Source organism: Vitis vinifera, chromosome 7 (assembly GCF_030704535.1).
Source record: "Vitis vinifera cultivar Pinot Noir 40024 chromosome 7, ASM3070453v1".
Taxonomy (NCBI): Eukaryota; Viridiplantae; Streptophyta; class Magnoliopsida; order Vitales; family Vitaceae; genus Vitis; species Vitis vinifera.
In genome coordinates, this window is record NC_081811.1 from 22,359,130 (window position 1) to 22,382,763 (window position 23,634).

General features: G+C 36.2%; 1 protein-coding gene across 4 annotated transcripts in view; it reads right to left on the bottom strand.

The window, feature by feature from the left end:
* Window positions 1–23,634, bottom strand: part of LOC100258552 (uncharacterized) — a 39,939-nt gene that overhangs the window by 5,962 nt on the left and 10,343 nt on the right. For 2 of the 4 annotated variants that reach the window (XM_059738417.1, XM_059738414.1), the window contains 19 exons: window positions 22,025–22,176; window positions 20,406–20,461; window positions 20,088–20,301; window positions 19,183–19,602; window positions 18,823–19,106; window positions 18,538–18,623; window positions 18,366–18,452; window positions 17,982–18,243; window positions 17,455–17,883; window positions 17,238–17,334; window positions 16,812–17,134; window positions 15,280–15,396; window positions 14,958–15,125; window positions 14,645–14,773; window positions 14,443–14,532; window positions 14,207–14,313; window positions 13,978–14,126; window positions 1,889–1,971; window positions 1,712–1,807 (listed from right to left, as the gene is read on the bottom strand). In XM_059738417.1, the coding sequence (XP_059594400.1) occupies window positions 1,712–1,807; window positions 1,889–1,971; window positions 13,978–14,126; window positions 14,207–14,313; window positions 14,443–14,532; window positions 14,645–14,773; window positions 14,958–15,125; window positions 15,280–15,396; window positions 16,812–17,134; window positions 17,238–17,334; window positions 17,455–17,883; window positions 17,982–18,243; window positions 18,366–18,452; window positions 18,538–18,623; window positions 18,823–19,106; window positions 19,183–19,602; window positions 20,088–20,301; window positions 20,406–20,461; window positions 22,025–22,176 (3,349 nt within the window). The remainder of the gene's footprint in view (window positions 1–1,711; window positions 1,808–1,888; window positions 1,972–13,977; window positions 14,127–14,206; window positions 14,314–14,442; window positions 14,533–14,644; window positions 14,774–14,957; window positions 15,126–15,279; window positions 15,397–16,811; window positions 17,135–17,237; window positions 17,335–17,454; window positions 17,884–17,981; window positions 18,244–18,365; window positions 18,453–18,537; window positions 18,624–18,822; window positions 19,107–19,182; window positions 19,603–20,087; window positions 20,302–20,405; window positions 20,462–22,024; window positions 22,177–23,634) is intronic. The other 2 variants (XM_059738415.1, XM_059738416.1) reach the window with 2 other exon arrangements.

Here is a 23,634-nt window from a genome sequence, read left to right on the forward strand (position 1 = left end):
GGATACATTTTCAACCTGATCCATTTTTGAAATGTCCTCTACAGATTCAACATTTATTAATTCATTTTCTAGTTCAGTTCCCCTAATGTTGTTCTTGTTGGAAAATCTAATTGTTAGATTATACAACTTAAATAGGCTGAGATTTGATTGATTTGTTTATTTTTCTCTACAATTTACTTGATTTACTCCCAAAGTTATTTCCTGTAATTAGTGGCTGATTTAGTAGGGTAATTCTAGGCCTAAAATAGAGTAATTTCCTTTTCCTTTTCCCATTGTAGACATTATAAATAGGTTGTAAATATACCCAATAAACCTACAAGCATTATTCAGAAATCATTCTCTGTTTATATGGTATCAAAGCCTTGTGCCCAATAGATTTTTTTTCTCTTCTGTCCATCGGCCCCATTGTCAGCGTTAGTCCCAATTTTTATTTTTATTTTCCAGCCTTAATCACTGGAATTGGTCGTGTATCCTTCCAGCCTTCATTGTTGAGGTTGGTTTAAAAACAATTGTTTTCCTTCTCTTCTAATGTGTGTCCTCCCCATTATAACAATCGCTAATCAACCCAAGATGCAAAGATGCCTCACAACCATAAACAATCAAAATCCAATCCTAGGAGAATTCTAGAGTATTCCAGCCATATTTAAACTGAATGGAGGCAATTACTTAAGAGTGGTTATAGTTAGTAAAAATGAACCTCGAAGGAAAAGGAAAATTAAGCCATTAACTCAGGCCAAAGATGAGTAAAAAAACCCAAAATTCAATGTTTGGGATGAGGAAGATTCTCCAATAATGTATTGGTTACAAAACTCAATGTAGCTGGAGATTAGTAGAACTTGTATGTTTGTCTCTACAACAAGGGAGACTTGGGAGGGTATCCATCAGACTTATTCAAAGGTTAGAGATTTTGCTAAGATTTATGAACTCAGGACTAGAATTTATAATACCTAACAAGGTAATCTTTTAAAACTTGAATACTACAATGTTATACGAGGGTTGTGGTTCGAATTACATTGGTATCAAAATTTAAAATGAAGTGTGGAAAAGATGTGACCATGTATCAAGAGTATATTGAAAGAAGAGAATTTTTTATTTCTTAGTTGGATTACATAATGATTTTGATCAGATGTGAGTCCAAATTCTTGGTAAAGAAATTTTTCCTTCCTTCAAGGAGGCATTTGCAATTATTAGGGAAAGAAGGATAAAGAGGTGCTATGCTAGATCAGATGTGACTACCTAACTGAAAAATACTATTGTCATCATTGCTGAGCAGACCATCGGTACTACTGCTGATGGCCAGACCATTGGTTCTACTGTTGTCAATCACAAAGCTGGGAAGGAATGAAGGTAAAAAGTCAGAGTGACAAGGACTCACATGGTGTACTTACTGCCAAAAGTCAGGACATACCAGAGTCATGTTGGCAACTCAATGGAAAGCCTCCAAATATTTTTGGAAGAGGGAATGGAGACCGCAGAGGAAACCAAGGGTATAAACCTCAAGCTAATCTTGCCAACACTAATGAAAAATTCTATCTATCTAAACAAATTCTATCATACTTCTACTAACAATTAATGATATTTTAGTAGTTCAACTATAAATTGCAAATCCATTTTTCTGTTAGGAAAATAATGTATAAAAGTTTTTGGGTATCAGTCTGTTTATATGAGACTGTGCTGGTATTACACGACATAACAAGAGAATGAATTGTACCATTCCATTAAAACCACTTGTTTCTGCACCCTTTAAAACAGAATCTGATATTTCAGTGACAACAGCAAAGAGTACATTCGACCCTGCGGTTCTTAACTGCAAAACCAACAAAATCTTGATAGTGCTTCCAAGTGCATTTAGAGTGTTATCTTTGTAAGTGAATGAAATATATCTTACAGTTTTTCCCAGATCACCAAAATAGCGTTTTGTCCCTGAGAACCCTTTACCATCAATGCATTTACTGATAAGTTTGAAGGTACCTGTTCTCAACGGTAAAGAGCAGCAACAAAAGATTACAATGGACACAACTGAAGTTGGCAGTTTTTAACAAAAACAACAGATAAAAAATGGGGATCCATAGAATATTGATATTTGACACAGAAATCTAAAGTGCTATATAATTATGTGGCTATGATGTTAGATGTCAATATGTAAGTTTATATTTCCATTTGGGCAAAATTATCAGCATCATGATTTTATTACAATTAACTCTGATGGACCATACATAACCTAATTATCATGTTGATTAATAAGACAGTACAGGTCAAGGATACCATACACGCTAAAAATGGGAAATGGAGAAAATGTCCTAATGACATATCAAAGAATTTCTGTCTCCATAAATTCTGAAAAGAAGTTAACATTCAAATGCACCTAGAAAAAACACTTCTACTAGAACTTGATGCAAACTCATTCTCAAAATACCCCTACATATCTGGATCAATGCAAACTGTGGGCTCTCAAAAATACCCCTGCACGACACATACTGCACATAGCATCTACACAGCTATTCATCCAAAGCAAACAAAAGCATTGTGCTTTAGCCCAACACTTAAAATCTAAATCCTAATCCCTACTCTAGTAGAGGGTATTTGGTAAAACTTAATATTTATTACTTAATAACTTAAGTTGATTTTAAATTAAATTCTTTTTGAATTGTTGCCTTAAAACTTATCACTTGATTTTTACTTTAAGTATTAAGGTTGTTGGGTAATTTTTATTTTTTTTTCATTATCAAATTAACATATTTACCCTCATTAATTGTAATTTACTCTTATTAATTTTAATTAATGTTTACCTTTATTAATCTTAAGCAATAAAGTTATTTGTTAGACATCGATATTAGAAATATTGTATTGTTGGAAAGGATAACATTCGATTGAGATTTATTGCTAATTTCTAGGGGTTACCTAACTATATTTTATGTTTAAATATAGGCCTAGTCAACTCTATAAATTAGGAGAGTTGGTTGTGTAATTATTATGTTCCTTTTTTATTATTTTGTTTCTTTTTTAGTGCCTTGTATAGCCTTTAACTAGTGTATGTGTATATCATTCTTATAATCAATGAAATACCATTTTTTTCACTCAAACAATTCCCTCCTAGTTTCTTCTTGTTTAGATCGTATCAAGGCAAGAACTTTATTTCCGACTCTTTTCTGGATTTGGAAAAAATTACCAAGACTTATTCCTCGGTAAACTCCACATTTTTTTCTCCTCTCAAATTGAAATCCTAGCCTCTCACGATGTCTAAAGTCTCATATGAATTCACCCCTCCTCCTCCAAAGCATACTGAATATAGCAGTCTCAATTTTGATTCACACTCTGCTTAGATAACCACTATACGCCTCAATGGAGACAATTTTCTGTGCTGGTCTCAATTAATGCATATGTATCTTCGAGGGAGAGCAAAGATTGGGTACTTGACTGGTGATACAAAGGCGCCTAATTTGAAGGATACCACTTATGCCACTTGGGATGCAGAAAATTCCATGGTTATGGTCTGGTTTGTTAATTCCATGGATGAAGACATTGTCTCTAACTATAAGTGCTATCCAACTGCCAAGGAACTCTAGGAAAATATTCGCCATATGTATTCTGACTTCTACAATCAATTCCAAGTGTACAAACTACAACTGCAACTACAACTTGGAGAAATTCAGCACGGGGTAGACAACGTCACCAAATAATTCAATATTTTGAAAAGGTTATGGCAGGATCTGGATATTTTCAATGACTATGAATGGAAATCTTCAAACAATTGCAATCACCATAAGAAGACAGTAGAAAATGATCAAATCTACAACTTTCTTGCTGGCTTAGACGTAGAATTTGATAAAGGGGTAGGATCATTGGTTGTGGTCCTTTTTCTTCATTTGGAGAGGTATTTGCCGAAGTTCGAAGGGAAGAAAGCAATCATAGTGCCATGCTCAGGAAAAGGGGGCATTGAATGAAAATTCTGCTTCAGTCGTTTCTGATGCAAATGCAAGTAGAATTTTAATAACCGGTGCAAGGCCAAGGACAAGCCTCAGATATGGTGTGATTTCTACAACAAACCTCACCATACACGTGAGACATGCTAGAAGATTCATGGCAAACCTGCCAACTAGAAGAGCAGCAAGCCTAGAGACAAATCTAGTCATGCAAATGAGGAGCAAATGGATCATCATCTGAAGTTGCTGAAACCCAATCGACAATCTCACATTCCCAATATTTTTCTAGCTCAAATAGGTAGCAACTCTAGTGCTTTCTCCTATCATTCTAGTCTTACACCTTGGATCATTGATTCAAGTGTTTTTTTATCACATGACAAGTCTCTCTCATGTATTTCATTCTTACTCACCTTGTTCGAGTGATTCAAAATATTGTAATTGCAAATGCAAAAATTTCATCTATTGCAGGAAAAGGTTCTATCAAAATTTTTGAAAAAATCACCCTAAAATTTGTCCTTCATGTCCCTAATCTTGCATGTAATTTCTTATTTCTGAGTCAACTCTCTAAAGATTCTAATTGTTGTGTTATCTTTTTTTATTCTCATTGTGAATTTTAGGACCTGAGCTCGAGATGATGATTGGCAGTACTAGAATGGTGGATGGTATACTATTTTGATGACAACTTTCTCCATAATAAACAAGTTCAAGGCTTTAGTACTAGTATTAGTTCTCTGTCTATTCATGAACAAATAATGATTTGCCACCTTAAACTAGGACATCCTAGTTTTTCTTCTTTGAAGAATCTATTTCCTATTTTATTTAAAAATGTAGATAGTTCATCCTTTCAATGCGAAAGTTATTTATCAAAGAGTCATCATACTACTTACAATTCAAAATGAAGAATTTTTGAACTCCTTTATTGATGTTAATCGGTACACACCATACACATATATATACACAAATGACTGAATAAGAAAAAATCAATCTAGCTTAATTCTCTCCTAAAATTAGGAAACTAAATCATAAGGAAATATCCTAAATGATCTCTCCTTTTTTATTCCTAAATTAAAGTCCTAACTTTGGCATTATTTCAACACTCCCCCTCAAGCTGGAGAATATATATCATATAATCCCAGCTTGCAAGTTAAGTCTTCGAAGTTAGGCCTAGGTAAAGCTTTGGTGAGGATGTCTGCGGTTTGGTGCTTGGTAGGAACATAGTTTAATTTGACCGTCTCACTAGTCACCTTCTCTGTGATAAAGTGTCTGTCAATCTCAACATGCTTGGTCCTGTCATGATGCACGGGGTTCTTTGCTATGCTTATAGCTGCCTGATTATCACACATCATCAGAATTGGAAATGAACTCGTTTGTCCCAGTTCACTAAGAACCCTTTTTATCCAAATCCCTTCACAGATTCCCTGTGCAAGAGCTCTGTACTCAGCTTCTGCACTACTTCTGGCTACAACTGATTGCTTCTTACTCCTCCAGGTAACAAGATTTCCCCAGACAAAAGAACAATATCCGGAAGTGGACCGCCTGTCAATAATGTTTCCTGCCCAATCCGCATCTGAGTATACTTCAGTGTCACGGTTCTCTGTCTTTCTGAAGAATAGGCCTTTCCCTGGTGTCATTTTTAAATATCTAAGAATCCTGTAGACTGCTTCCATGTGTTCCTCAGTGGGGCTGTGCATGAATTGACTTACAGCACTCACTGCAAAGCCAATATCTGGCCGAGTGTGTGAGAGATAAATCAAGCGCCCGACAAGCCGCTGATATCTCCCCCTGTCTACCGGTGTACTTTCTTTCTCGATACCAAGTTTCTTCTGACTATCCATAGGAGTATCAATTGGTTTGCATCCAAGCATACCGGTCTCCTTAAGAAGATCGAGTATGTATTTTCTTTGAGAGACTACGATTCCCTTCCTTGATCTAGCCACTTCCATACCAAGGAAATATTTCAAATTTCCAAGGTCTTTAACTTCAAACTCTTCTGACAAATACTTCTTCAAATTCTGTAACTCCCCCATATCATTTCCAGATAGAATAATATCATCGACATAGACTATCAATATGGCCAATTTCCCGGCATGAGACTTCTTGACAAATAGAGTATGATCAGCCTGACCTTGTTTGTAGCCCAGCTTTAGGACTGCTTTTGTGAATCTATCAAACCAGGCTCGAGGAGATTGTTTAAGGCCGTACAATGATTTTTGGAGTTTGCAAACCTGATTCTTTGCCATACTTTCTTCGAAACCAGGTGGTATTTCCATGTAGACTTCCTCTTCTAGGTCCCCATTTAGAAACGCATTTTTTATGTCCAGTTGTTGCAAGCACCAATCTTGATTGACAGCCAATGAGAGAAGGATCCTGATAGTGTTTAGTTTTGCAACAGGAGCAAAAGTCTCCTGATAGTCTATCCCATAGGATTGTGTAAACCCTCTAGCTACCAAACGAGCCTTGAATCTTTCGACTGATCCATCTGCTTTGTATTTTATGGTGAAAATCCACTTGCACCCCACAGGCCTCTTCCCAACCGGCAAATCTGTGATAGTCCACGTCCCATTCTTCTCAAGTGCATCAATCTCATCTTGTACTGCCTTCTTCCATTCTGAAATTTTTAATGCCTCTTGTATTGTGTTGGGAACCTGAGTATCATCAAGAGAAGTAGCAAATGCTCTGTAAGATGGTGATAACCCTTCATACGTAACATAATTCCCAATTGGATGATCTGTACATCTCCTAACACCCTTCCTCAATGCAATTGGCAAAGTAGAATCATCAATGCTGGGAATTAACACCTCTCCAGCCCTATCCTCACCTATGTTCTCTTCAGGAAGACTTGAATTGGAGTCAATATATTGGCCATATGTTGACTGTGATCCGTGCTCTAATTCCTGTCTTTTCCTCCTCCTGATGTAAACTTGTAAGTTCTCATTAGCAAGTTGTGGGGCTATAGGTTGAATAGGCATGGGAGACTGGATGGTCACGGGAGAAGGAACATTTGTGTGCTGGGCTGGCTGAACTGATGGCGGCATGGGTGTGGACAACTCAGTGGGCGCGAATTGGGAAGGATTTGGTGACTCTGAGTGAAAAGAAGGTACACCCTCAAGAAAAGACTCCCAAACTTGATGTTCATTCATGCTCTCCCCCTGAACATGAGATTTGGGATAGAAGAAGACATGTTCAAAGAAAGAGACGTCCATGGTGGTGTAAAATCTTTTGTTGGTTGGAGAATAGCATTTGTACCCTTTTTGGGTTGGAGAATACCCTAGAAAAATGCACTTATTTGCTCGAGGAGCAAATTTGCTACGATTTTGAGGATACACATGAACGAATGCCGTACAACCAAATACTTTGAGTGGTAAATCAGAAGAGGCGGCATGGGTGTGAGGAAACTGTTTTAAGAAAAGTTGACGTGGGGATTGAAAGGTAAGCACTCTGGATGGCATACGGTTAATCAAATAGGTAGCTGTGAGAATAGCTTCCCCCCAGAAATAGTTTGGAACATTAGAGGAAAACATAAGGCACCGGGCAACTTCCAAGAGATGTCTATTCTTGCGTTCGGCCACCCCATTTTGTTGTGGGGTGTCAACGCAAGAACTTATGTGGATAATGCCATGATTTTGAAGATAAGTACTGAGACTACTAGTAAAGTATTCCTTTGCATTATCTGACTTGAGGACTTGTATTTTGGAATTGAATTGATTTTGAACCATAAGATTGAAGGTTTGAAAAATGTGCCCGACCTCTGACTTTTCTTTCATAAGGAAAACCCATGTTACCCGAGTATGATCATCAACGAATGTCACAAACCATCGAGTGCCAGAAATATTTTTTATCCGGGAGGGACCCCACACATCACTATGTACTAGAGAGAAAACAGTCGAAGGTTTGTATGGGATTTGAGGATATACTGTTCGAGTATGCTTTGCAAACTGACAAATTTCACAGTGATAAGATGCTGGATTTTTATTGATAAATAATCTGGGAAACAATTTTGCAAGGTAAACAAAGCTAGGATGACCAAGGCGATAGTGTAACATTATAATCTCACTATCTTTATTGACCTTAGAATTTGACACAGAATTGAAAGACTCTGACATACTCTGAGACTGTACGCAACTTGCTTGAGAGACTTGGTTTGAGAATTGGCCACATGAAAGGAGGTAGAGCCCGGAACACAGTTCAGCACTGCCAATCATCTTCCCCGATTTCAAGTCCTGAAAAACACACAAGTTTGGATAGAATTTAGTAACACATTGGAGATCATGAGCCAATTTGCTAATGGACAAAAGATTACAATCCAAGTTTGGAACATGGAGGACAGAGTCAAGATATAAGTCTTTAGTAAGTTTTATAGAACCTGTCCCGGCAATTTTTGACTTTGAACCATCAGCAATATGGACGGATGAATGACCATTACTTGGCTTGTAATTTTGAAGAATGGCAGCATCTCCTGTCATGTGATCAGAAGCACCTGTGTCTACTATCCACGGCCTCATTCCTCCTCGATTAGCAGTGAAGGCTACACCGGTAGTACTGCCACTGCCAACTTGGCTTAATAATTTCTGTAGCATCTCCATCTGCTCTTTGTTGAATGGACTCGGCTCGGGAACAGATGTGCTCTCAGAGTTGGCAGCCACGTGTGCTCTGCCATCTCTGTCAAACCGTGGCTTTGGTTTCCAATCAGCAGGTTTGCCATGAAGCTTCCAGCAAGTCTCCTTATAATGACCTGGTTTCTTACAATAATCACACCAAGGCCTATCCCGTTTCTGACGATCTCCACCACTACTATTAAATGACCGAGCAGCAAGGGCAGAGGCATCCAATGTTGGGGCAGGTTGCTCTTTTGATCCCATCATCACTTTCTTTCTACTTTCTTCACGCCTAACCTCTGAAAAAGCCTCCCTGAGACTTGGCAGGGGTTTAATGCCCATGATTCGGCCTCTAACATCATCCAATTCCCTGTTTAGTCCTAGGAAGAACTTGAACAGTCTCTTTTGTTCCACAATTTGCCTGTATGTTGCTGCATCATCCGAACATTTCCATGAGTGAGTCTCAAATAAGTCAAGTTGCTGCCAATACCTTGTGAGTGTGTTGTAATACTGAGTAACTGACTGCTCTCCTTGACGGAAGTCATGTAGAGCTGATTCAACCTGAAACAGTTCTGAAGTATTTTCAGAACTTGAGTAAGTTTCTTTGGCTGCATCCCATATGTCCTTTGCAGTCCCAAACAACAAGAAATTTTCGCCTATGTCATTGTTCATGGAATTGATAAGCCATGACATGATCATGCTGTTTTCAATCTTCCACTTCCTGAAACCCGGTTCTGTAGTTTCCGGCATGACTGCTTCTCCAGTGAGGTACTCATCCTTTCCTTTACCGCAAATGAACAGCAACACAGATTGTGACCACTGTAAATAGTTATGGCCATTTAATTTGTGTCCTGTGATGAGAATAGGAGAGGAATCATTGCCACCAAGGTTTGGAATTTCAGATCTGCCCCCTGATTCTGGTGACGTGACGCTGGATACTTGTGATGATGCTATTCCGTATTTTGTCATGGACCGGAAAGGTAGAAGAACACTTTTCAAGGCACGTGCAGGGACTGGAGTTGAGAAAAAATAGCCGGAGGACGCCGGAAAATCTGATTAGAGGGCCCGCGGAAGCAAAAGAACCCCAAAAGAGGCACGTGCAGGGCTCGGATTGCACAAGCAGGTAGGAAGGGTGGCTGGTCGGCGTCAGGCGAGCCTGGAGGAGGAAGCGCGTCGCCGGAAAGTGGCTCACGCGCCCTCACGCGCCGGCGCGTGAGATGCAGTCGCCGGCCGGAAAAACGCGCGTGGGCGGCGCGTGGATGGGTTTCTGGTTCCGGTGCTTTGGGACAAATTGGAGATCTCCTCCAGGCGCTCCTTGCGGTGTAGAAAAAACCGTCGCCGGAAAGTTCGCCGGAAAAGTTCGCCGGAAAAGTTGCCGGCGGTGAGTGTTTTCTGACGACGATTCGATTGACCGGAAAGCGTTTTCTCCCTTGGCTCTGAGAACAGGGACTGATGACCGGAATGAGAGACAGAGAGAGAGAGAGAGAGATGATCGGATTGAGATATGGCCAGAGAGATTTGGCCGGAATGAGTGATGGCCTGAATAAGAGGTGACCAGAAGGGATTAGGGTTTCAGAAAACTGGCTCTGATACCATGAAGAATTTCTGAACTCCTTTATTGATGTTAATCGGTACACACCATACACATATATATACACAAATGACTGAATAAGAAAAAATCAATCTAGCTTAATTCTCTCCTAAAATTAGGAAACTAAATCATAAGGAAATATCCTAAATGATCTCTCCTTTTTTATTCCTAAATTAAAGTCCTAACTTTGGCATTATTTCAACACAAAATCATGCCTCAAAACCATTTTACTTGATTTATAATGATGTTTGGCGTCCTTCGAAAATTACAACATCTTCTGGAAAAAAATGGTTTGTAACTTTCATAGATGATCACACTTGACTACGTTGGGTATATTTGATAACTGATAAGTTTGAAGTTGAAAATTTGATCAAAATTTTTTATACTATGGTGGAAAACTAATTTCAAACAAAAAATAAGAATACTTTGCTCTGATAATGGAACTAAGTATTTCAATCAAGTTTTGGGAAATATTTTATAGGAAAAAGGGATTCAACATCAATCTACTTGTAGTGATGCTCCTTGCTGAGAGAAAAAATTGACATTTACTTAAAGTTGCACGTGCCATTATGTTCTCAATGCATGTACCAAAATACTTATGGGGATATGCTATTTTGGCGGTATCTTATCTGATAAATAGAATGCCTACTAGTGTTTTAAAATATAGAACACCTTTAGAGTGTTTCAAAAATTTCTCCCTTGAATGTTGACTTATCTCTGACTTACCCTTGAAAATTTTTTGGTGCACTATGTTTGTTCACATACCTAATAGGCCTCAATCCAAACTTGATCTTAGAGCAGAAAAATGTGTGTTGATCGGTTATACACCAAATAAAAGGGGATATTAAGTGTTATAATCCTCAAAAAAAATAAAAAATAAAAATTGTGAGTTTGAATGTCTTGTTTGTGGAGAGTCGACCTTACTTTGGACCAAATTGTCTTCAAGGGGAGTCAGAGAATAATGAAGCTCAGTTTTGGGAAACAACTATTCCTCTACCTAATATCATCCTTCCTGTACCTGTTCTTAATTCTTCCACCTCTAATAGTCAAGAAATTGGTAGTCATAATAATGAAAAAGAAGGAAAAACTAGCCTACCATTGCCAAACTTCAATGACTCCCAAACAAGGGGAGAACTACTAAGATAAGATCACATTAATCCCACCTTAAAGCTCCATGTTTACACTAGAAAGGATACTCATAAAAAAAAATGCAAACTTGCCTACAACTCTAACATAAGACCAACCATTGTCTCCAAGTGATGGTCCATCTACTATTCCAGAAACTCTATTTTATTTTTTTTCAAATTCCACCCCTACTATTTGAACCTATACAAAACATTCCATCACTAAATGTCTTTCCATAGGCTTTCTAAGTCTCATAAAGCTTTTATGTCAAAAATATCCCACCTGTTTATCCCAAGAACCATTCAAGAAGCCTTAGATAATCCAAATTGGAAATTAGTAGTTTTGGAAGAGATGAATGCTTTGGAGAAAAAAGGGACTTAGGAGATAGTTAACTTACCAAGGAAGAAGAAAATGGTAGGATGCAAATGGGTGTTTACAGTTAAGTGTAAAGCTGATAAAAGTGTAGAAAGGTACAGAGCGTATTTAGTGGCAAAAGGATTTACACAAACACACAGTATTGATACCAGGGGACTTTTGCTCTAGTCACAAAGATTGATTCAATCCGTGTCTTGCTATTCCTAGTCGTTAGTCATGACTGGCCCTTACTCCAATTAGATGTTAAAAACGCATTCTTAAACGGAGATTTGGAAGAGGAAGTCTTTATAAGCCTACCACCGAGCTTTGAAAAACATCTTGGTGAAGGAAAAGTGTGTAGACTAAAAAAATCCCTGAATGGCCTTAAACAATCTTTCAAAGCATGGTTTGAGCGATTTTGGAAAACCGTAAAAGACCACAAATATACACAAAGTCAAATAGATCATACTATGTTCTATAAGCACTCAAAGAAGGAAATATTGTTATTTTGATTATTTATGTTGATGGTATAATATTAACAAGTGATGATCATGTTGAGCTCAAAACACTCGAGAGTTCTTGTTGATGACTTTGAAATCAAGGACTTGGGAGCTTTAAAGTATTTTCTTGGAATAGAGTTTACCAGATCTAAAAAAGGCATTTGTGTTTCTCAATGAAAATATGTGTTGGATCTTCTTGGAGAGACAGGCCTACTCGGTTGCAAGGTAGCAGAGACATTAATTGAACCTAATTTGAAGCTCCAATCTGCTAAACCTGAAGATGTGAAGTATAGGGAACAATTTCAAAGGCTGGTTGGTAGACTAATTCATTTATCGCATACCCATCCAAATATAGCTTTTGTAGTGAGCATGGTAAGCCAATTTATGCACTCAGTAGGTCCAGAACACTTCGAGGCGGTGTAAAAAATCCTAAGGTACTTAAAAGGGATCACCGGGGAAGGGCTTACTGTTTTAAAAGCACTGTCACCTGCAAATTAAAGTATATACAAATGCAGACTAGGTTGGAAGTATAACCAATAGAAGGTCAGCCTTTGGCTATTGTACTTTTGTTAGAGGAAACCTTGTTACTTGGAGTAGGAAAAAGCAAAATGTGGTGGCTAGAAGTAGTGCTAAAGCCGAATTTAGATTAGTTGCCCATAGAATTTGTGAGGTGTTGTGGATTAAGAGAATCTTAGATGAACTGAAGGTCTCAAGTTCGTCTCCAATAAAGGCATATTGTGATAACAAAGCAGTAATCTCAATAGCACATAATCCTATTCTTCAAGACAAAACCAATCATGTTGAGGTAAACAAGCACTTCATCAGGGAGAAAATAGAGAATGGATAGATTTGTATGACTTATATACCAACTGATGAACAAATTGTAGATGTTCTTACAAAGGGACTGTCCAAGAAACAATGTGAGAAATTGATGGGCAAGCTGGCTATGGAAGATATCTTCAAATCAGCTTAAGGAGGGAGTGTTGGAAAGGAGAATATTCGGCTGAGATGTATTGCTGATCTCTAGGGATTACCAAGTTGTATCTTATGTTGAAATATAGGCCTAGTCAACTTTGTAAATTAGGAAAGTTGGTTGTATAGTTATTCAGTTCCTTTTTTATTATTTTGTTCCTTTTTTAGTGCTTTGTATGGCCTACAGGTAGTGTATATCATTCTCATAATCAATGAAATACCATTTTTTCACTCAAACAATTCTCTCCTAGTTTCTTGTTGTTTAGATGTATGCATATAAAAAAAGCTACAAAATATTTACTATAATAAATGAGTCGTGGATGCAAAGTAATGGTTGTAAAAGAGACTTTAAATGTGGGAAAATGGGACAAAAGAAATTTAAGATTCGGAATTGGTTAATTATTTTGACTTAATGCTTAAAGCTATTTTTAAATTTAAGTTGTAACATTAAGTTATTTGACCAAACATATTTAATCTACTTAATGACTTAAGTTAACTTTAAGTTAAATCATTCTTAAGTTGTTCACTTAAAATTTATTACTTGATTTTTATTTTAAGTACTAAAGTTGTCTGGTAAAATTAACTTAAAATTTATTCTAAATCATCAAATTGAAATATTTACCCTCATTAATTTTAATTAATATTTACCTTTACTAATTTGAAGCAATAAAGTTATTTTGTTAAACATCCATATTAAAAATATTACAGATGCATAAAAATATTCCCTTCTCGCTATCTTACAAGCAAATACTTCTACCACACAATAAGTCTATGGGCAGAAATGAAAATGAGGGGACAAAAAAAGAAAAGAAAATGATAACAATAATAGTTAACAGTAACAATTGTCATTAAAAAATAAAGCTTAAATAACCCATGTTAAAAGGAAAAGGGAAAAGTAGTCTATAAAAGAATTATACCTAAAGTGAGACCTGGAAGATTGATCAACCCACTGGAAGGATCAAAAAAGACGTCTAGAGAAGATGAAGCTGAGTCATCAAAAATAGATGCAAAAGATGGTGGAAGCAATGGGCTCCCTTTTGCAATATAGATGGCCCTCATAGCATACCTAGACAAAGAACATATCATATTACAATATGACTGAATGACCAAATAAAGCACCACACAGAATACCATAAATGGGCTTACCAGGAATAATGTTGTGCACACTTAATAAACAGTTCACGCATTGTTATCAAAGCATGAGTAATGAGGACCCCGTTGAGCTCTACAACCATATTTTTTATGGCAGGGATCTAGAAATACAACAAGAGAGGTAGGTGGGGGAGAAAGGAAAGAATCAACAAGGTATAGGGATGAATTCATGCCAAAAAGTATAAGCAAAATCAAGTTCTGGATAAATATGGAAGGGAGCCTAATCACACCTTTATCACACTATGCAGTAAAGACCTCACAGTCTCCTGGGCTGAGCTATAGCTTGAATAGGAGTCCCCTGGAAGAAAGCTTGCTATGATCTTTATAAAAAAAATCCAAAAATAAGTCAAATTGCAATTAACATATAGCATAGCTAAGGAGAAAATCAATCAAGATATCAAAGACGTCTGGAAACATTGGAAAATTTTTCACCTTTATTGGGTGGATCTCAAAACGATCAAAATAAAACTGGCGACTCTGAGATTTTGAGTCACTGAGGGATGTTCTCCAAAATGGAACAATTCTCATTAATGTCTCCTCATCAAGGTTCAAATCAACTGGCTGTGAATGACCAAGTCAAAAAGACAATGCTGCATATTGTTAGATTATTCCTGATGTATATCATTATAAGAGAGTTTTCTCCTTTGATAGTCTCAAAAGCAAACATCTGGTAATAACATAAATTCTATAAGCAAACAGGAAATTGGACAACATTCAGAGGCTATAGTATACTGCATAACTTTACCTGCAGAATGATGGATGAATTCTTAACTTGTGTAACATTGGAGTTGGTTGAAATTAGGACGAAGACAACACGCAATATGCTATCATTTATTTCACAATACTCTGATTGATGTCTTCGAAGCAATGCTGCAAAAGGAGCTCCTACCCACTTCTGCTCCACATTCAATGCCTGCATTAATAACAGATTTAAGGTACTACCAAAAGTAGTAATTGATAGAAGGAGCTGCCTCAAGCATTTTATAAATGCCTCTTGAGAAAAATTATGAGCACAAAATGCAGACATTGATGGCTCTTTAGAACGCATTCATAAGAACAACTATTACCTGTACCCTGATTTGGTTAAATTTATGCTGATTAGTGAATATAGAATCCATATTGATATGTTCAAGCTTTACAACTATGACTGTTGTGTAATCTGATGGCTCACTTGCATCTACATCCTTCAATCAATCACAAAATCAGATAAAGGAGTATTAGTGAAGAAAGATTTTCCATCAAACTATAGTAAGCTCAATTACAAATTCTCATATAATTACTATGGTATCAAAATAATGAACTCGGGAAAAAAAGGAGAGAAAAGAATGTGAGAAAAACACCACAGATTGGGAGGTCTAGTTCTCACCCATTAAAGGCTAGATTTTGTCAATTAAGTGAAGAAGTCTGCAATTTAATTGTTATCTTCTCAGCATTATTTAAATGTTTGTTGACACATTAGGCTAGGATGTAGAAAAATACTTCAACCAAGTTCAAAAAATTTATATTATCATTCCAAGATATTTATCAATTTCTGGTTACTGTGACATGTCTACCAAAATATCAAGACAGAAGCATACACAAGCATGCATGCACAACTTATACACATAAATATGTAAATTTTAACAATATTGTTACTTTTTATGGTTTGTTGCATATGCAGTGTACAATATTCTCATTTAAGAAAACTGAATTTTATCATTGCTTAGAAATATAAAATTTTCCAACTTTAAAAATATAAATCCAAAGTAGTGGAGAAGAATCAGGATGTACCATTTAACGCAAAATTATACTTTAAATTTTGTATGTCCTGATTTTTGTTTTTTTCATAGGTTCCTTCAAATTCAAAAATGATACGAATCAATGAATTGGAAACAATTAATGAAGAATAAAAAGGGTTTTATTTTTCCCTTTCAATGAACATAAATACCAACATGCGCAAATCATAGAAATGGTCAATGTTGGATATCAAAAGTCGCAAGGAAGTTGGGGAGGGGGAAAAAAGAATCCTGGCAAACTGTTATTTGGAGAGTCAAATTCAAAACAGCTAGAGAGTGGGGAAGATTAGCATAATTAACATACCCAGATGCCATATCATCCCAAGATTGATGTAAATAGCATAATTCAACGGCTTCATAGGAATATTCCAAAGCAATGTTAGTGCTTATCCTACTTGTTGAAAAAAAGAGGAACACTGAATGCAATGGTATGTATACCAAGTTTTGAGCAAGCAAAAAGTTCGACAATGATTGTGCCCTTGAAATCTGACTTATGTGGCAATGGATTGGGATGGGTAAAGGGAGGCTTTAAGTTCCATTCGCAAAAAAAACAAAGACCAAAAAGGAAGGAAGAGAAGAAGAAGCAAGAATAAAAGAAGATGAAAAAAACACATTTTCTATCAGGGAAAAAAATGAAGTTGTTTAATGGTTGTAACCAACTTCATTGAAGGAAAAAAGATACAGAAGTCAGTTTACAGCATCTACAGGGCCAGATTTCAAACCTTTAAAAGGTTGGGGAGAGCATGAATGAGAAGATGTCAAAACAGTAAATGAATAATAGCTAGTGTTCAGTGACAACCAAATTGATATAACTTGAGACTGACCTGCTTTCCATGTTCAAGTAAGTGTACTGCAAAACAGGGAACTCTTAGTTGAATCTTTGCACATGACTGGAATTCTTTGTCTCCCTTGTGATTATCAGGAAATTCACAGATTCGCAAAACCCGCGTGGTACCATCTGCATATACTTCATACCCCACCTTTATCATCTCAATACCATTTAATCCACCAAAATTAGTTCTTCTCTGGTCACTTGGCCTATTATCCAATGGTAAATGAAATGGAAACCTTCTATGTTGCCAGCTTTTAAAGAAAGGCTTCCATGCTCGCACCTTGTCCAAGTTAATTTCACGTAATTCATGAATATCTACAAAACCATAAGCCTACTGAATCTGCCATCTGATTGGTGGTAGTAAAGGTATAAATTGCCATGAATAAACAAAACAAAACAACAAGAGAGTAGTAATTACCATCAATTTTGACAACTAATTTATGTGGAAGAGTCGAATCATCCCAAACATAATCAACACTACTTCCAGATCCAATGGTCTCAGGCTCCTCTGAATCCTGAAAATTCCCAAAAATAATATAAAAATTATGATTAGAATACACAGACACATAATTTCTCAAATTTTCATCCACTAAATTAGTAATTGAATGTTACGTGTGTAGGAATAACAACACAACCTTTTGATAGTAAGTGATTGACACTTCATGCAAGCAATTCTCAATCCGATATGGCAGATTAATTTTTGGTGGTTTTTGGAAGTGCAAAACAAGAGTAGAACCCTCCTCTACTATATGAACAATTGCAAACTCTCTCAAAGTTTTGTCTTGTGGTGTTAGATGATTTGAGTGCAATATTGAAACATCTAAGGATTGCTTGAATTTCAGGAAAAAACGTCCTAGTGAAGCAATACATACTGGCCCTGACCAACCCAATCCAGTGTCCTTCAGCTGAAACTGGACAATTATTAATGAATCATCATTAGCATTTCTATGCTTTCTGATAAAGTTGTCAAAGAGACTATATTCTCTCTTCTTGCTTGATCCCATGTGTAGCTGCAATGGTGTTTTCTGTCCACTGTTGATATGGATCATATGTTCCATATCATACTTTTCAAGCAAAATTAGCAAGAAGATGAGTCAGAATATTATTTAGACATCCAAAAAAAAGATAAAGAAACTTCACATTTGATAAATTGAGAAAAAACCTCCAAATGACATTGACGGACAATGATAACTTCCTCTGATTCATTGACTACTACATATCGTGGAACCAAAGATACTATTTGTGATGGAACAGCCACTTTACTCAAAGATGGTCCCAAAGACACCCCCAACTTTGTGACATGCTTAAATCCGGATACTTGCTCTGTTTCGAAGCTTATCTCTGTAAGGCCAGATAGAGCATCCAAGTCCAACAATGACTCTGATGCTTTTCCTTCTAATAATTTGAAGCGGACTTTGTTGGATCTACCAAGAGAGGGTACAAAAGATTTATATTACAAGATAGAAAGACCAAGACCATCAAGCATTATTTTTGCAGTGAAGATAAAGGTCATGAATTCATAGTCACTGAAAAGAGTATATCTTACTTTAAGAACCATGATCCAGTTGATTTTGGAGGCAAAAATAATCCTATCTCAGGAGGAATGCTGGAACCAAATTTCTGAGCTTCATCCCTGCATATTTTTGAGGGTATTAAAGATAACAAGGACAAAAGCAGGGCAGAAAATGCCTACTAATATATCTAGGTCTGGTAACTACCTAGATAAAGACTTCTGATTTGGGGCAGACAAAAAGAGGGCAAAATCAGTGTCATTCTTCAGCACATATGATGTAAAGATAGCAGCCTGCAAGAGGATCCATATTTTAGCATTGCTACTTGACATTGTGCTTGCTAAACAAACTGAAATATTAGTAAACATCCATTGGAAACTCATATAATTGGTGGATTTGATAATGACTAGAATTGAACTTATAGTACCATGAGTAAGAGTATATTGCGTAATGAATAAACAAGAACTATAGGATGGCAAGTAAGATAACCACCTCTAATACACCCCTAAGCCCACGAGACAATCTTAAGCAAGCAAAATACTTCCCACCACCAAAGTTCAAATCAATGTCCAAATGATAGACGTCATTTTTCTGCTTATTCAACTTCTTAACCCAGTCGGTACTGTTCACTGGTTTGCAGCTTGACCTGAATGCAGTTATAGTAACAGTAAAATATATTATGGTAGGATTAGCATATAAATCCACTGTTGATCCGCATAGAATGGTTGCCTGGTTTCCAATGTTGTCAGAGCCAATACTGGTATATTGATCTGCACCTACATGAATGTTATGAGTGAAATCATTACACTACATTACAAAAAAATATCAGTCCAGAGTGTTTTCTGTTATTACCGGTTTCCGTTAAAAGCACATGTATCTCTGACTGCAATAAATTGGAAACTCGAACAGTAGGAAGAAGAAAGATTTCCTTTTGTTCCTGTAATGCAACTGGAGAATTCCTATTTTCAGAAGGATCCCCAGACTTATCAGGAAGCATAACAGGCACATTTCTTCCAATGCTCTGAATAAGGAAATGCATGTTACCAATATGTGCCCCTTCGGCTTTTAGGGAACAATGTGCAGTGCTGAAGGAACATTTCACATGTTCAACAGAAAAGGCCTTCCGAACTTTATAATTTAATTTGTCAAAGATCCCAGTGAGCCGAACAGCCTTTCCACCTTTAAAGTCATCTGACCAGCTCACTGAAAGTGATCTCTTAGAACTTCCCAAGTCATCTGTAATTTCAGGTCTAAAAGAAAATAAGAAGTTACCTGCAAATCAATTACATAATTTCAGGAAAAAAAAAACAGTAGGACAAGGGGGAAAACCTACATTTCCTTGCAATTGTTGCTTGAAGCAAAGAACTAAAGTGTGAAATAAAAAATAAAAAAAAGAGGGGAGGAACCAGCAGTAATGAATAATGGAATTTGTTCATGAAGATAAACTCTCATTATTGCTTAAGGTAATCAAAATGGAAAAACAATCTTCAGGATATGCAAATTTGGCTACACACCCCAAAACATCAAACCTCCAAAAATGAGCAACCTGACAACCACCCCAACCCCAATCCATGCTTAGATAAGAGAAACACATGCATTCATGTAAATAGATATTCAATTATAAGTTAATGCTTATGTTACCAATTAGATAACAACAAGAACAAGAAATGCCTAGAAAGGAATTAAAGATAATACTAACAAAAATGTAACAAAGTTCAGATTTAATTCTAAAATACAATTTAAATTGCCACACATACCAACACTTAAAGACAACAATGCCTTCTTCAGCCCACCAGATACATTTATAGAATCAAATGCAGCCATGGAATCATCAATTGTATCCCCAGTCTTAAGCAATACTGAAGCAAACTCTGTTTCAACTTGTTGAGGCCGTTGAAAACGTAGCGCCATAGAGAATGTAGTTTCATTGTGTATTCTTATTAAAGGAGAAACCACAACAGACAGACCATCCTACAAATATTTTGAAAGGAAAAAAAATCCATAACAATGTTGCAAATATTTCTTTCAGACCTCTAATGGAATTCAGTTGTGAGAGAACTAATTAAAGCAGATACCTCACTTTTTCTTGAAATGTCAACTACAATGAATGGCCCAGGGTAAGTTTTCGAATCTGTTCAAGGATGAAAAATGAGCAAGGTTAAGCCCATGTAGAATTAGACAATTATTTAGTTTTTGTCAAATAATCAAAACCAAGTGGGAAACTAGCATACAAGAATAAGGTGACTGATTCAATAGTAAAATAATTTAAGAAGATTAGTAACTCAAGAAGTTTCATACTAACTTTGAGCTAAGGTCATTGACTGAACCTAGACTGCCCATTGTCCCTTCTCAAAAGATTCATTTAGTTGTTTCATAGCAGATAAGAACTATCATACTCATCCCTTTAGCATTCCCATATCGGTCAAACATGTAATTGCTTGTTCCTGGGATGCCACACTTTCTATTTAAGAATGAATTATCTATTTTATTCTTTGTCTTACATAAGATCCTCTATAGATTTCTCAGGACATTAACCATCAATAGCCCTGTGGAAGCACATTTTCATTTCAAACTCCACAATGTTATAGGCCACAACCTCTTAAAAATTCCAGTCCACAATCCAGATAAAATACCAGAAGTTGCCTGTTTGAGGAACTTCCACCTTGGACAGAGATCTTATGTAATGCATTCCATGTACCATGTTTAACATCTTTGATTTATGTGCACAACCACACACAGAAGAAGCCTAATATAGTAAAAATGATCTTGTCTCTCCACATTTCTTCACATTCCAGTTTCCCAAAAGCAACTCAATTCTCTCTCCCAAAATTTCTACCACATGCCTTATCAATCTATAGAAATTCAATTCTACCATATGCAAGTGTCTCTCTAATTTTCAAATTATGAAGAAAATAAAAAATAGCTAACAATATTCTAGAATGTCCTCTAGTTCCTCAAGAATTTTCCAATGAAACTTCTGTTGTCATTTTCTATACTTTTTTAGGACTGATTTCAATTAAATTGAAGTTCAAACAAAAGAAAATAAAAGAAAGGAATATGTTCAATATTTCAAAGATGCCACATATATCATAGAGTCCATAAACACAAAGACAACAGCATCAATATTGGAGTCTGTAATACAAAAATACAAGAACCTGGTTTAAGAGTTCAAATCAAGTCACAATATAGCATATAGAGTTAACTACAAGATAGGATTCAATTATGGTTCAATTCTTAAGATTTACAAGTGATATTGTCTTGGTTCTGAAGGTCCATAATTTGCAACCACACATGGCTACATTGACAGCAAGGTAATTTCAATAGAATAATCATAAGGCTCAAAGTTTTCTGTAATATTTTCAGTACTTTGACCAACTTTAAAATTTTCAACGATTAATTATTATTTCGATCAAGAATACTGCCTTTGTGATGTTAAATTTCAAATTATTAGTAATTGTATGCATGTGTGCCCTAGAGTAGTTGTCTGGCTGTAATAGCACTCATTCATTATTATCTTGATCAGGAATAATGCCTTTGTGAAGTTAAATTTTGAATTATTAGTAATAGTATGCATGATGTGCCCAAGAGTGATTGTCTAGCAGTAATAGCATTCATTCGTTAAAGTTTCGCTTCTTTGTCTACTAAGCAACGTGATTCCATAATGTTGAATAGAGAGAACAGTAAGCAAGTATACCTTGAAGTGAGACAATACGAGTTCTCCAAGCGAGTACTTGAGTTTTGGAAAGAGAAAGATGAATTGGAGAAGTTGAGAAAGATCCAAACCATGAAAGCTGAATTGAAGCAAATGATGCATTCTCTGGAGATTGATCAGCTGAAGCTAAGTGCCTTACAAACACATAATTCTTGAGGTCAATTTAACTTTTAACTTTGACAAAAACATGTGTAAGTGCATTTGCATGTGATGCATTTTGGTGTGCTAGCATGAGTTCAAGACCCTTGGGTAACCGATAATAAACAAAGAGGAACCAACTTGGTTCATTGTGGATAACTAATATTAATTATTTTGAGATAGCATGTAATATTATTTCATTTCAGAAATAAAACTAGCATTATCTATAGAAAAAAATTTAAGAAAATTATTAGTTGCAGAAAGATATTCTCATCCATGGTATGTACCCGGCCAATGAAATTGCCATACTCATATAAGAATATAGCTAAAATGAGGAAAAGCCAGTTATCCTCTGATGTTATCAGCCAAATAGACTATATAGTTTAAAAAAATATCAGAAACTCTTTTATGTGAGTCAATATAATATGCCTTCTTTTGTGTGAGAATGGCAAAAATGTATTCTGAAAGCTGTATAATTTGTAAGTGGAGGGGAATTATGAATATGGAAGAAAGTACTGCTCTAATGTAAACTCAAAAAAAAAAAAAAAGGGAAAAGATACATATCTAATAATTCTATTCATTGGTATATTCTATGTCTTTTATAATTATTAGTTTCTAGCAGGCCAGTTGTGCGCTATGTTTCTTGTGAATGTAAGTTATCACTACTGGAGCACCTTTAATCGCATATGTTAGTAAAGGTACACACAGCAAGAGGACAAGTGAGAACTGGAAGCAGGTAATTCAAAAACCCATATCAATTGTCAATGCATTTTATGACAACTGTTTGAACATAACAAATTGGAAAACTTATGAATGTACAACTTCAAGAAATCTATGTGATAAAATAAGCATCAATAAAAGGACAGCCTCGGGAGGAAAGAAAGGAATTGGTTAATTTTCAATTCCCAGTATTCTGAACGGTTGGACATTCATAAGAAAGAAATTAGCTTAAATTTTCAATTCCTTTTATTTCTTATAAAAAAAAATGAACTCCCGTTGTTTGGAATGGTTGGAACCATTAATAAGAAAGAAATTAGAAGGCTCTTCAAAGGAAATTTTTCGGCTTTTAATTTGGTGGAAAAGGGTGGAATTGGCTTGAACTGGAAAAGAACTTCGGAAAGATGCTTTGCTTGACCATTTGTCAAAACATTGTCATTAAGAACCAAAGTTTTCCTCTTACTCGATTCTCCCTGATGCCAAATAATAAGGAAATAGAATCTAATTCCTATTCTTTCTGCTGGTTAATTCCCTTTGCCTCTAATCCTTTTTCCAATCGAGTGTTAGAGAAAAAATCTCAAACCTATGTGAAACGCATAACTAGCTGTTAGAAAATTATCTCTTTAGTGCCCTCTCTGATGGGCAAGCACTCAGAATGGAGACCGTTCCTCTGAGAGGAATCTGTAAAGAGCCACTGACCAAAGTCTGGGATTTCATGGTGTGGATAAACAGCATAA